Source organism: Phoenix dactylifera, chromosome 16 (assembly GCF_051530095.1).
Source record: "Phoenix dactylifera cultivar Ajwa chromosome 16, Ajwa_hap1_PhDact_Kaust_v1.1, whole genome shotgun sequence".
In the NCBI taxonomy this organism is placed as follows: Eukaryota; Viridiplantae; Streptophyta; class Magnoliopsida; order Arecales; family Arecaceae; genus Phoenix; species Phoenix dactylifera.
Window position 1 is genome coordinate 19,586,462 of NC_143205.1, and position 14,316 is coordinate 19,600,777.

Here is a 14,316-nt window from a genome sequence, read left to right on the forward strand (position 1 = left end):
GTTGCAGTAACTGTGCTTGCCAATGGGATCTAACAGTAAAATACGGAGCATCTATGTATCAGGGTAACTTAAGAAGAAAAAACTTTCCCTAGGCAGGGAAGAATTTCAGCTCTCGCAATCAGCATCACCTGACTAATTACTAAGCCTTCTGCAGTCCCCACCAGAGCTTAATAAACCATATGATTCTTCAAAAGACATCACACTCGGCAAAACAGATTGCAATAGAAGAGATACGTTCATCCTTAGCCAACTTGAGAAGCCAATATTTTGGAAAAGATTTCAAGTTCTAAAACCTGAGTTTGCATTATGAGATGTCTGACATTAACTTGTTATACTGTCTGTTCTCGCCAAAAAAAAAAAGAGACTGCAGATGAGTCACAACTAAAGCTTTGATAAGAGAAATTATGAAGATAATCCATACATAGACAATGTACAAAAAAAAGGGGGGGGAAGTAAGTTAAGAGCTTGCACTTCCTCGTTCAGGTTAGATTCCTGCCCCTGATATAAATTAAAAGCCTTCAAGTTAGCTCTACTCTTACATTTGTTACAAATGAAAGGACCATAGCCTAGTGAAAGAACTGAGAGAAGGAACTTTTGCTCAAAAGAAAGAAAACAGCCCCCTACCGACTCCGCAATAGGAAGAACTCATAATCCGGATGCCTGTTTACAGATCTCTGATTGCTCTTAGAAACTGAAGCCCTAGCCATTACATTTGCAGTTTGCCTGAGTGTTCTCAGTCTCTCTTTCAAGATGTCTGAAGGATTGGAAAATCGAACTTCATTCTGGATGACCTTTGAAAATGAGTCCTTCAGTCTAAACCAACACTCTCCCTGCATGAAAATCATACATCATGTTAGATACCATTTAAAATAAAAGTAAGCAGTGGGGGGCACATGCAATATTATACCTTGAGAACTACCTTAATGACACTAATAATGGGGAGGAAACCATGAAAGTTACAAGTTACTTGTGTCAAGAAATAAAATGGAAATAATTTGAAAAACAATGACTGCATGAACTTTCTGGCAGACAGCATTTTCTCCAAGGGAACACATCTGTCTGACATTCATTTTTTTAAAAACAAAGTCCGTCTCAATAGTAGCAAACAGAGATTGGAACCATGTTAGCTGATTCGTTGATTCATTTGGTACAGGTTCAGGTTCAAAATTCATGGTGGGAGCTACAAGTCCACTGCAAGGTACAAAACAACTAGATGAGATCCATGGTGGGAGCTGCTCATCTAAATATTACTAAATGCTGCATTTTCACCCTTTCTAAAATAGATATTCCTTTATCTTTTCAACACTTGCTAGTGTCCAGCCAATACCTATGGCGGAAAATAGTTTTTCCCCACAAAACTCTTCATGGCCAGATGTCATATCCTACTATTCTTCTTTGCCCTTTTCTTCTCTCTCCCCTACCCTTCCCTGCCTTTTCTTGAGTTCATGACAACAGTCCTCCCAACTTAATCCATCATGTGCTAAATGAAGAGGTATGATAAGAGAGCAGTATATCCCCTTCCTCCTGAAAAAAAATAATATATTTATCTCATTTTTTTATATCATTAATTCTTCCAACTTTGATATGCCTTTTTTAAGTCAACTAGCATTCCAGTCCTTATTTTTAATTGTCCCATTCCACATCATCTTTTTCTTTGCTGTTTTCATATAAATCAAGGAGCAAACAGTTAAACCACTTTAGAGTACACATAACATCATTGATCCCTCCACCCTAAACCTTTATCTCATGGTACCCAATATTCATCTCTCTATTTATCTATTCACATTTACAAGCTATGAAGGACAAAAACAACTATACTTGATGCTAACTGTACACTATGACTGGTTCTTTATAGTGCTACAGGTCGTCTATTGACCTTTGCTATTTTGGTTTTCAGTTTGTACCCTTTTGAGAGGAAAAAAGAAACTTTCAATATGTTACTTAGTCTGCTATGAGTGGATTAGTGCAGAATTCCTGAATTAAATTTAGTAGGTTAAAGTTGAATTTATGCATATACAACCCAAGGCTGCTATAGCACAGATGGATTTAGCGGATATTGTAAACAAATTCAGTTAGACCTGAAAAGCAGGTGTAAACTCAATTTTATCTGTACTTTATTTCTGACTCATAATTGTAGTGCAAACTATAAACAACTTCTTTTACGCATTCATCTTAAGCCAACACAATGATACTATTGACATTTCATTCAGTAAACTCTAATATAACTTCTTTAAACATAAACTGAAAAAAAATACCTTATCATTGTAAGTCTGCAAACCAACAACTGGAGAAACTATGCAGCTGAGGCTGTCAGATGCTTTGGAGGAGGAACTTTGGTGAACAAAATGGCCAAGAGAATGATAAGTTAAAAATGCGGCATGAAAATTGCCATCTGGTATACGATATATAGGATACCATGCAACAGAATACCTGAAACACAATATTGGAATTATGAATCAAACTGTGAAGAAGCTCCATAAGTTGGGAGGAAAATCTGACACACCAATCTAATTAAAACTTCTTGCTGTTAAAAAGGCAAAGAATATGAGGATATTATGACAAACCATGAAGCAGGATGAAGATCTTGCAGGTTGATGCTTTCCAGCTTCAGCGGATCTCCAAATGCTCGGCAATTAGATAATGTGTCACCACCAATAAGCTCATTTATCCTAATTTAGATTATAGAAAGGTCTGAATAAGACAAGTTTTTTCAAAGAAAAAAATATACAAATGATAGCAGTTCAGAGTCAGAGTGTAGGAGGACAAAAAAACAATCCACCAACAATCTACTTATATGGAAACCAATTGACCAACCAAAAAAGGTTTATTGGTAAATCTACAAAATTTTGTAGTTGATGCCACAGTAGATTGTGACAGAGAAATCAGCATTCCAACTCAAATACATAAGTCAAAGCACGGCGTATAACTGCTCTATCCAATCAAATGCTATTTTTTCCTGAAGTTAATTTAGTACATGGTTATGCATACACAATTTGATCTACTACAAGAAAATTGGAGGAATTAATTGTCGCATCCAAAAATGCTTGCCCCAGGACCATCATAAAGATGCTTTAGTACTTTTTCAACAAACAAGAATGTAATATTCTAACTCCTTATTTACATTTAACAAATTTTAACTACATTTGTGTGCATGTTGAGTTAAGTGTACTGAATGGTTTTGGTAGTTAGCTTTTCTCAGCTTCAACATCAATACGATTTGTTTCATCATTACAAATCCTGAACACTCTCCATTTCCATTTCCAAACTTTTTTGCACATCTTCCAAGCATTAGAAGCGGAAAAATAGAGTGGGAAAAATCTGTTTACAAGGAAAAGAGCCTTTCAATATATGTGTAACCGAGAAATGCTACAGTTAACAGCATGGTTTCAAGCATGGAATGCCGTACCGGCCCGTACCGGCCGGTACGGGCCGGTATGTACCGGTCCGGCCGTGGACCGGTACCGGAACGGATAAAAAACCAGTATTTCCCGGTTTTTTATCCGAACCGGCCGGTACGGGCCCGTACCGGCCAGTACCGGCCTCGTACCGGTGCGAACCGGCCGGTTCGCTCCGGTACGTTTTTTTTTTTAGAACCACAGCGCCGCGCGCTGTGGTTTTTGAAACCACCGCGTACCGGCCGGTACAGGACCGGTACCAGCCGGTACGTACCGGACCGGACCGGTACCGTACCGGTCCGGCCGGCCACCGGTACGCCGACCGGTACCGGTACGGCGGACCTTGGTTTCAAGTGTTGCCGTGCCAGTCACCAGCCCCCACAACAGCACACCTGCCAAGCTTTCCAAAGTAATAAATTTTAAAAAAAAGAGTTAATATCCATTTTAATTATAAATATTAAAAAAAATAAATTAACAGGTGCTGCACCAACATGCGACAGGTGCTGGGAAAGGCCCAGCATGAAATGTGCTGGCTGGCATTTGACACATTGGTTTAGAGCGAGGATTCGGTACCTAGTACTGCTGGCATGCTGGCCTACCAGTGGCATGGCACATATCTTGCCATAGCATTTTATGGTAGTGCTTGGCACACAACAGAACAACAGAATGCCATGTACCAGCATGTACCATCAATCAAGCTAGTGCTGCATGCCAATAAGGCTGGCATGATGAATATCATGCCTGTGTCATGCCAATTGGTGCTTAAACCATTTTTATAGATTTATAATTTAGAAAAACATTTTTGAATAACAAATTCTGCAATAACCTATAAGAAACTTAGTTTAAGCTCTACACCAGGAACATAAAACATATGAAGAGATTGTAATAAATGATAACAAAATATATCTGCAAAATGCATCTTTCAGATCATCATAGTTGTAGGTCAAATAAAGATATGATGACATGCATCCAAGGGAGTTGGTGTGAATGCATGAATTCTCATAGAGAAATTTTGCATAACATAGTGACTTGAGCCAATTTTTAGTTCAGTATTCACCAGGAAAAAACAAAAAGAAATCATCAAGGAACGAGAACTAACTTTTCAAATAATGGACGTCGCCATGGAGGTTGGTCAGATTCAAAATATTCAAAGATGAGCTCCACATCACCCTTACATGTGCTTCTATCCAACTGATCGCAAAATTCATCTTTGGCAGAAGAAGATGATTCAGGTAAGCACGTATCTGTTTCTTTAAAAGGCTGCGGCAGTAGCATGGAGAAAATTGGGAGGGAGCATAAATTAGATGGGGTTTTGAATCTCTTATCCACCTCAGAAGCTATTGCTACTTCATCAGGGCTGCCATTTCTGGTATTCCTGGATCTCCCAAATAATTGCACAGCAGAAAGATAAGGTACAAAATATGCACTGAATTCAGAATAACCATTATGCAACCTTTTTGATTTGTGATAATCTTGTGCCTTTACTTCCAATCCAAAACACCCAGGTTCTTCATACCACTGCCAGAGGCTCTTCAAAGATATGCTAGGAATCTGATGCGCACACAATGAGTCGCCGATCAGTTGTTCTTTGGAGCAAGTCCTGCAACTTCTAATAGAACGTGTTTGTCCAATAACTGGCGAGGTGGCATAAAGAAATCTCTCAAAGTCAGCCAGTGGACTCCCAGAGGCTAGGTGAGCACCTTCTGCTACAGTATGCAATTTGTAGGCATCATGAACAGCCTCTATTATCTTATCCAAATCACTATCAGATCTAGAAAAGCATTGAATTTTCACCTCATGACTTTGACAGTTGGATGCAGCAGGCACACCATTTGACTCTGCAGCCACATGAGGGTGATTTCTCAATTTACTATTTATTTGATCGGCTTTAACAGAACAAAAATTTTTATCTTCAGCTCTGGGACTTGAGCATGGAAACCCACCCGCAGTTAAAGGAGTGACGTACGGAGTATTTGAAGTTGAAACCTCTGTTTTAACATTCCTTGAGTCCAATTTATCAGGAACCAAATCTTCCGCAACAGAGACCTTTATATTATTTAAATGGCTCATATTGAACACCGTTGATTCTTTCCTTCCCACAGGGACCCACTTCTGCAATACAGAACCAGCACCACTCTCTGGTTTGCTCCATTCTGTATGTGAACTTTCAGTTTCTAATTTCAAACATTGGTTTCCTTCAGAGTCTGTAAGGCAAAGCTCTTCTTTTGAGTACTTAGCACTACTGCTATCAGAAGTCACTTCATTGTACACTCGGTCCGAAGAATCTGATGGTGAGGCACCTATATCATTATAAGCAGCTGGAGAACTCGTATCACATACTGCGCCACAACTATATCCTGATGATGTTACTTCCTCTATGTAATTCTCTGTCTTCTGCTGTGGCTCTGGGTGACAATGGTCAATTTTGTCAGTAGGTGCAACCAAAAGTTGTTGGTAATTAGCGCTACAAGGTGATCTTAATCCAGTTCTAATGTGCTTGCCATGATTCACCTGTGGTAAGATCGGCATTCCTTCATTTTTTGGAACATGGTTTTTGGAAGCCCGGTTCACGTTAACTTTAGCTGCATAAGATTCCTTCCTAGAATAGTGATATGCCTGTTTAAAGGCTGAACTGGCTTTCTTTCGGACATTATGCACTGAGTTTCCATCAATCAAATTAGATGCTATGTCACTTCTACTAACAGTGTCAGAGGCTACTTTGCACAAATCTGCCTTAACCACTTCATTTAAAGAAGAATTTCTGCAGGGTTTTCCACTCTGGTTTTGTTTCAGCCCCACAGATGTACCAGATCTAATCCTTGCATTGGAACCTTTTGATGAAGTGTTATCCTGGGGAGCTACAGCATTTATGGCCTCTGTTTCACGAATGGGTGCCTCAGTGTCAATCTTTTGGACCTTCTGCCAGACTGAATGATTATTTTCTTTTCCTGTGGGACCATGAAATCTGTTAGGCCCAATTTGACTCGCACCACCACTCATTTTTCTAGCACGCCTACCCCTCCTTCCTGATAATACAGGAAGGAAGTCATTGCTGCTACAGGCCTCGCTACTACATTGAGCTCTTTCAGTACCGTTACAAGTATTGACAACATCCTTTGACCAACAAGAGTTACCGATGCAACCATCATTTAACATTTCAGTATTTATATCACATAAATTTACAGTTGTAGTATGACATGAAGTGTCAGAATTCCTGGAGTCTGAAGTCATTCCTCCCCCTGAAGAACTAAGTCCATTTTCATCCTTGACAAATAACGGAGTTTCAAAATCATCAATGGAGTTTTCACTGATATTACTATTCCAATCATTTAGATATGAGTCTAGCATTGGAGTACTACAAGAATCCAAGGAAGTGCTGGGCGAACTGTCAGAGAAATTGCTCTCTTTTTTTGAATTAATGTTTTTATTATTCTCATCAAAGGTCATTAAAATTATTTCTGGTGTTTGAGTAGTGCTTGATGCATTATTTACAGAAGCGGCACTGTCGTAGCTGGATTCCTTGCCAGCAGATTCCTGAGACAAAGAAGCTATTTGGTCAGACTCATCAATTTCATCGCCGTATCCATTATTGTTTTCACTATCATCCTTCTCCGCAGCAGTATCCTCAATGGACAAACTAAGGAAGGTTGCCTTCTCGGATACACTATGTTCTGAAGTGCGCTCACCCAAACAAACCAGACCACTGTTGGTTGTGGCATCAGAAACAGGACCACGTACACTTTGTTCATGTTGAATTTCTAGTCCGCCAGTAACTTTTTTGCGTGTTGCTCGTTTGTACTGTTTTCCTTTCTTTTTCCCCTTCTTTCTTGAATTTCTTTTCACAGACTTGTCCCCCTTGGGAATTTCGCTCACCAAGAAATCTGAGTCAACTGAACTGGAAAAGTTGTCTGGTACCGAGCACCCAGAGGGAGTACTGGAGGAGTTATTGAAAGGCTTGGATTTGTTCCTGTTGTGAGATTCTCCCAGAACAACTCCTCCAGAAGAGCTGCACACTGGAAGCGGCTCTGCAGAATCTGTACGTTCAAGCATATTGATACTCTGTTCTTTTGGCAGGTCAAGATGGACAATAATTGTCGGTGGAAAAAACAGTGTGAATACAATGCACCTGATAAACAAAAAGAGGGAGTAGAGTAGAGATACATCATAACCATCCCGACTCACTGAATAAGGTGAGTTTACAGAAACATAAATGAGCAGAAGGTGCTTCATTGCCAATGTAGAATCAAAGTCAGAAACCACATTGGACATAAACTTGGCTACATTATCATTTGGAGAGGACAAACCAGCTTTTTAGTCCCTTGCAGAAAAATTGAAGTCCAAATAACAATTTAAATAGGAGGAGGAAGAAAAAGATAGTCAGGAATCCTCTGTCCTTTTGGAGTGAAATTATTAAGGAGTGTCAAATCTGGTGAAATGCATGCAGAAAGAAGGTAAATGATCCAAATAAAGAAATTCAAATGCCATCCAAGACCAAAAAAAAAAATGGAAAAAAAAGGTGGATCAGCAAAGGTCACAATAACAGATAACAATAAAGACACACAGCAGAATCAAAGTTTGTTTTGCTGCTAGCATCAAAGTTAAGGAATAACCTCCTCTTCAGCTTATGTAAACCATGAAATTAGCATAAAGTATGCTGGTAGACAATAATATAAAATCAGTAACGAGTACCTCTGCTCAGAATTCCTCAAGGCATGTCCAGGTGCTTCACGTTCCTGAATGAAGACATGCATTTTCAGCAACTACCAAACCTCATTATCAGCATTCAAAAAGAGAAGAAGAATTTTAAAATTTCCATGAAAAAAAAAACAGTTTGCACTAACTAACCTTTGAACAAAACTTATACTTGCTATGATCTAGAGATCTTTTGAATAAAGCGCGACTTCTTCTATCTGCAACCTTTTCGACATTGCTACTGGTCCTTGAATGGCCACAAGGCATCTTAGGTCGTGCCTGTCTATGCATAAATGAGTAAGAAAATACATAAAAGTCAACAAGTTACAACAGAAGAGTTGCTATTCCAGATTGGAAGTACTACCATGTACCAACAATCTAGTTTTGAATAAATTAAAAGGAAGTCCATTGTTTTAAATCAGATGTATACATGATTATCAGGATGAAACCATAAAGTTACATCTGCTTCTCTAAGTGGATGAATCTGCTAAAAGGATATGTGGATCATGATGCAGAACCACAGATGCCATGCTAAACTGAAGATGGCAGTAGTAGAGTTTTGGAACAGTCACAATAAGATATTAGCCATAAACTGTATGTTTAGTCTAATGCAATACACATGTAGCAACAAAAAGACAACATTATGGGCCCAAGTTATACACTTTTGAACATCTGAATACAAACAAGGAGCAAAAAAGAAAATTCACTACGAATTGGTAATGGCATCATCTAAAGCTCTATCACATTCACATCACATAACGACAAATTGGTTAAATTTAGTCTTGAAGCATAATGGAATGAGAGGCTTCTTGAGAAAATCTGGGAGGTAAAGCATCAATGGGATCTGAGGAACAATTTGTCTTAGTCCATGGCAATATAGATATCTAGTTAACTCAATTCATGTTCAAGTTTTGATTTTACAATTAGCACATCTCAATTGAACTCTGTTCATGGAGGTCAACATGAACTCAAAATTAAGGCATGGTCGGTCATTTAAGTTCTTACAACGGAATAACTATAAACAGTTCAAATTTATATTGCTTGTGATTGAGGCAAAGTTAGAAAAAAATAAAAGAGAAGGTACTTGACAAAATAAAGTAAGAACTAGATAAAAGAAATTTAAGAAAAAAACGAAAATTTGTTATTTACATAGCTAACCAGAAAAAAGGATGGTAATGGTAGTGGATGACACAATAAGCTGATCAAGTCTGACCAGAATTTTCAGAATCAGATCACCGATAATATCGCTTAAAGCAGTTATTCAAGCTTGAGACAGACTGTTGCTTGTGTCAGGAGCAAGCAACTGAAAATATTAGTCAAAAGGACAAAAGTTATCTTATCTAAGGGAAAGCAAATATGTAAACAAGAAACTGGACCTAAATTCTTGTTATATCAGCTTTGGATGTGTGAGATCCAATCTGGCACTTTGAACCATATGATAAATGTTTATACTTTATATAGTATGTATAACTAGCAGAAGTTTAAAAAACATATTTCTCATATCATAGTTTTAATCTTTAATTTGCATTTCATTTGACTCCCTCTATCCTGACAGAATTAATCATCACCATAACCATCAAGATTTGTCTTAGCTATCTCGGCTATGAACACTTATTCGTGAATTATTCCTACTTAGGGCTAACTTTGGTGTTGCAAACTTTTCCACATCCTCTCGCTACTTCTATTCATGGTATCTAGGTCCTCCACTCCTCTACATAAATCCTTCAACAAAGATTTGAGCACCTCTACCTGAAGGAGCCTCCACAAGTTTCATTTTGCATGACCTTATCGACTCAATCAACTCTCCATCGCTTTCACTCAAAATCTACCATTCCCTACTTGATCCTTCCATATGTTACCATGCATCCTTCTCAACATCCTATTTATGTTGCATTCACCTTTTGTCCTTGGACTCTATTGCCCAACATTGGGAATCATGAAACACTGTGGGTCCCCCTACCATTTTATAGGACAGAAACCCAAAAAAACCTCTCTGCTTCAGCATCCAGCCTCAGATATATTTCACCTATCTCCATCTCTCTGTTTTCCCTGAAATCACTTGCAAAGACAAATTCTAAAAGAATATCAGCATGTTCCTCTTTGATAAATTTCACTAGCTAGTTGAACCATCCTCCTTATAGTTCTAAACTCAAAACAGCACCATGTTTAGCAGACTGACGCATCATCCACTAGAACTTTTTTAATTCTCTGTAGCTAGTATTTATCATGGTAGAATGCCAGAATTCGCCAACAATAACTCGATCTTTGGAAATATTATCACATAACCTCACAGACATGTGCAAAAAAAAAAAAAAAAAACAGATTTGCAGTATCTATGCATGTTCATTAATCTTCCGCTCCCACAATATCTTCACTGGGACTAGGATCTCTTCCAAGTCTTCATGTTAACCAACAAGACATATCTTGTCTATACGGGTCAGCTTCATGGATCAAGATATCATTTAATTAATGACTAGCATCATCAGAGCAACACTCTAAATGATAATTAGCAAGGAATAAATTTATTCATATGAAAAGAGAACACAACAAGAGGGTGCTTCTTCTTAAGCAACAGTGTGTAATAATTATATTCAAAAAAGAGCGCAAAAAGCAGAGCAAAATTGTAGAACCTCACAGCAGAATAATCTGGACACATATGAAAAAGGTAAGAGCTAAGCAAGCAGAAGAGAACATGGTACCGAAAAATTTCTCAACCAGTGTACCTCATGGCCATCGAAGAAAGAAATAAGTTCCGAAACCGGCATCCCTACCAAATCAGAGCCATATATTCCCAAAATCCAGCTATCCCATTCTCACAATCAGATCAGCGCAACTTAAAACTAGTCCGAAGAAAATGAGAGAAATCAAAGGAAAATGGATTCTTCATCTGATAACAAAGCATTACAAAGGGGCAAACACTTGGCTATATACACCCTTGTACCTAACTCCGTGATAAAATCAATCGTTATGCTCCTAAATTCAGAAATACATCAAAAGAAGAACAGAAAACTGGTCCAGAACTCTTTGAGAACCTTTTTCCGCTTGATCTTTTACGCACGCGCTCTCTAAACGTCCTTTTTCTGAAGCAAAATCCCATCTTTTGAAAAATTCCCTACTTGAGGAACCGCAGTAGAGACATAAGAAAAAAGAAATCCCCCCGCCATATCAAGCCAAAACCTCCGAAATCCAACTAAAATAACAATTCAGATCAGAAAAACAATTTCCACCAAAAACCTCCTCACATGTTGGCCCCTAGAAAAACAAAAAATTCACTTCTCATGATCGCTAAAAAAACATTAAAAAAAAACTTACAGGGTTAAAAATTTCACAACCGAGGGGCAAGATCCTACAAAAACAGAGAAAAGTTCTCCGAGAACACCACCATACCAGAATCAAGAAAATAAAATTTAATCTATCAAACAATACGCCGACCAAAGAAGAAACAGGGAAGAAAGACCGACAACGAAATCGGGCTGCAAAATTTTACTACGAACAGTAACAACCGGATCAAGAGCTGCAAACAGAGAAGTCAATAAATGGAGATTACGGAGAAGAAATCTCTCGATCCTTTGGAATCGCAAGAAACCTATGCTAAAAATAGGAGCCGCTCAAGGATCGCAGAATCCTCGGCCTAGCCCCATATATTTCCGGGGAGAAACAAGGGGGAAGAAAGAGAGAAGACCTTCGCGAGCCAAGGTGCGGCTCTCCTAAATCCGTGCGCTCTTCGCTTCTAATTTGCTTCCGATTTTTTTCGCCCTCTCCCTTTTCTTTTTGCCTTCGATGGTCTCCCGAGTGCTTATTTCGGCGATCGGCCGAGCGAATCTCCAAGAAAAACGAGAGACGAAGACGGAAAACCAGAGAGAGATTTTACGACATAAACAAAATCCCCAGTCTTGAGAAAACAGCTCTTATATAGGCACAAGTTGGGTGGAGAGGGATTAAAGACGGGGTGAGGACATACGAGCTGAAAAGTTTGAGAGAGTGGAGATCCGCAGCAATTTGGAAATTCTACTTACAATTCGGAAATATGGAGTACACGAGCTTTGAGATATGTGTAGCGGATGGATGGGCGGCCAACGGATTGCGTGAATTGTGAAGCACACGTGTAAATCAGTTGGAGGCAGCGGAGTGTGGCTTCCCGCTGATGCGGTCGGTGGACAGGATGCCTTCGCGGATACTTTGATGCCATCGCTCGGAGACGAAATCCCGGTCTTACAAAGTCACGTCTGGAGATTAAGGTTCATTCGTGCCGCATAAAGTTTTCATGCGGGAGCATGCCCCAACTTTCTCATGGGCGGATGATGGCTTTGTCGCAGAAATCGAACGGCCCGCGTGGAAAGGAAGCGGGGAGGACCGGGGTTACCGGCGTGCAAGGGTTCTTTATGCGGTTATGCGCATGCAAAAAGGTCGTGTATCGCAAGAGCGTAGGTGACTGTGCCTGCTGGGGTATCCTTGGTCCATTCGGCTATGAACTTCGGACGTACAGTATCTCACTCACCTAACTCCATATCGCGAGTCGGACGGCGCGGCAACAACTGCCATTCATTAAAAAAAAAAAAATTATTTGCATACAAAATATTTCATCATAATATCATAATTAAACAACTATTTAAATTCTAATTAAATAATAAAATTAAAGGTCTTACAAAACTAATACTATTTCAAAATTTTATATCAACTCTAAAATAAAATTTAGTCTAAATAAAAATATCAAAATTTTGTCTCTAATCGCTCTCCCATAAAAAATCTCTAACTCAAGCTAATTCTTCATATCAATAAAAATAATAAGAAATCGTATAATAAGCTATATAGCACAATATGCAATAGACACTTTAGCTAAATAAATCAGACGATAAATTAATTGATTATTTAAGGAAAATAAGCGTATGAATTTCATCACTTTAAATCTAAATCCAGATATGCAGCATTATCGGAACATTATGTATGCTAAATTCAATTTTCTTAAAATCCAAATATAGTTTGTAAATTTCAAATCATCAAATTTAACTTGACAGCCGAGAGTTGTGATTACATCAAAGTGCCACCGCATAGCCCTCAATAGCGGGGTATCAAAATACCAACGTACAACCCTTACTAGCAGGGTATCGAAATGCCAATGAACAATCCCTACTGGTAGAGTATCAAAGTGCCAACATACAATCCCTACTGGCAAGATATTGAAGTGTCAAATGTACAACTCCTACTAGCAGGGTATCGAAGTGCTAATGTACAGCTTCCTCTAGCAAAGTATCAAAATGCCAACATACAGCCTCCACTGGCAGGATATCAAAACATAATCTCGCCATGAGTCCAAATCTGTTTCCATTCAAAACTCTTTTTCTCAAAATATGTTTAGCGTTCTAAATCATAAGATGCGAAATCGAAATCAATCAAACATAATCTATATCAAAACCTATACATTTAATTAAGAATCATACAATATTCTAAAAAAGACATATATATTAATAAGACACCATGTATCAAATTCATAAATCAAGAACAATTTGATTCATAAAATATTTATAATTTGTCGAATAAATCTAGAAAAGAGGGTTACATTACTTACCTTGCGAATGCAATCCAATTAATAGATTCAATTAGGGACCCATGGTTGCCTAGTGTGGACGGCGGCCGACGATGGCCAACGACAAGGAAAAACAGACTGAAACAGGGCTCCCCCATTTTGGACGGTTTTTCGGTGATTTGCCAACCCAAAATAGGGTGAATCCCAGCTGCAATACCAGGAGAGAGATAAGAAAAGGAACACATACCTCGATCTGGCGAGGTGGTATGGCAGCTTTTTTTTGACGACAAATTGAGGAAGAAGAAGGATCGAAAGAGGAGTTTGAGATTAGTGGCTCGATCTCAGGTGAACTCGAAGGAGGAGGAGGTCTTTAAATAGATAACTCTGGCCTTATCCGACCGATCTTTGGATCAAGATGAACTTCCAATCTCCGGAGCGTATAGGGTCAGAGTCTTCTTCCCTGCCTTCCACATGTGCATCGCACGTGAAGCATGGCCCAAAAATGGCCGGGCCAAATACTCTAGGTTGGTCAAATGGACCGAGCTCAGATACAGGGCATCACAGTATCAAAATAACAACTAAGAAAAATTACAAAACTGTGTTCATCCTTCCAAAAATTCGTCACACTCTTACCTCTATATGTGATTACTTAGGTACAAATTTTGTTGCTATCCTTGGGAAAGAAAAGTATGGTTAATGAAAAAA

At 38.8% G+C, this 14,316-nt stretch overlaps 1 protein-coding gene across 7 annotated transcripts; it reads right to left on the bottom strand.

The window, feature by feature from the left end:
- Positions 1-371: 371 nt before the first annotated feature.
- On the bottom strand, positions 372-12,101 carry LOC103716934 (uncharacterized). Of its 7 annotated transcripts, none has more exons than XM_026808645.4 (7): positions 11,770-12,101; positions 8,241-8,366; positions 8,085-8,128; positions 4,495-7,521; positions 2,565-2,669; positions 2,256-2,430; positions 372-830 (listed from the first exon to the last, which is right to left on the bottom strand). In XM_026808645.4, exons 2-7 carry the CDS (start codon positions 8,352-8,354, stop codon positions 621-623), a joined length of 3,675 nt encoding a protein of 1,224 aa, XP_026664446.2. In that variant the 5' UTR covers positions 8,355-8,366; positions 11,770-12,101; the 3' UTR covers positions 372-620. The 7 variants fall into 7 exon arrangements, with proteins under 7 accessions (XP_026664446.2, XP_026664440.2, XP_026664447.2 ...); XM_026808639.4 differs by having other exon boundaries at positions 8,085-8,155; positions 11,770-12,083; XM_026808646.4 differs by having other exon boundaries at positions 8,241-8,370; positions 11,770-11,977.
- Positions 12,102-14,316: the final 2,215 nt, after the last annotated feature.

Coding starts and splice junctions, on each gene's coding strand:
- LOC103716934 (XM_088712719.2), bottom strand. CDS start 10,852: ATGCCGGTTTCGGAACTTATTTCTTTCTTCGATGGCCATGAG. Junction 8,367..10,810: donor CTTTCTTCGATGGCCATGAG/GTACACTGGTTG, acceptor ATGCATAGACAG/GCACGACCTAAGATGCCTTG. Junction 8,156..8,240: donor AGTATAAGTTTTGTTCAAAG/GTTAGTTAGTGC, acceptor GAGGTTTGGTAG/TTGCTGAAAATGCATGTCTT.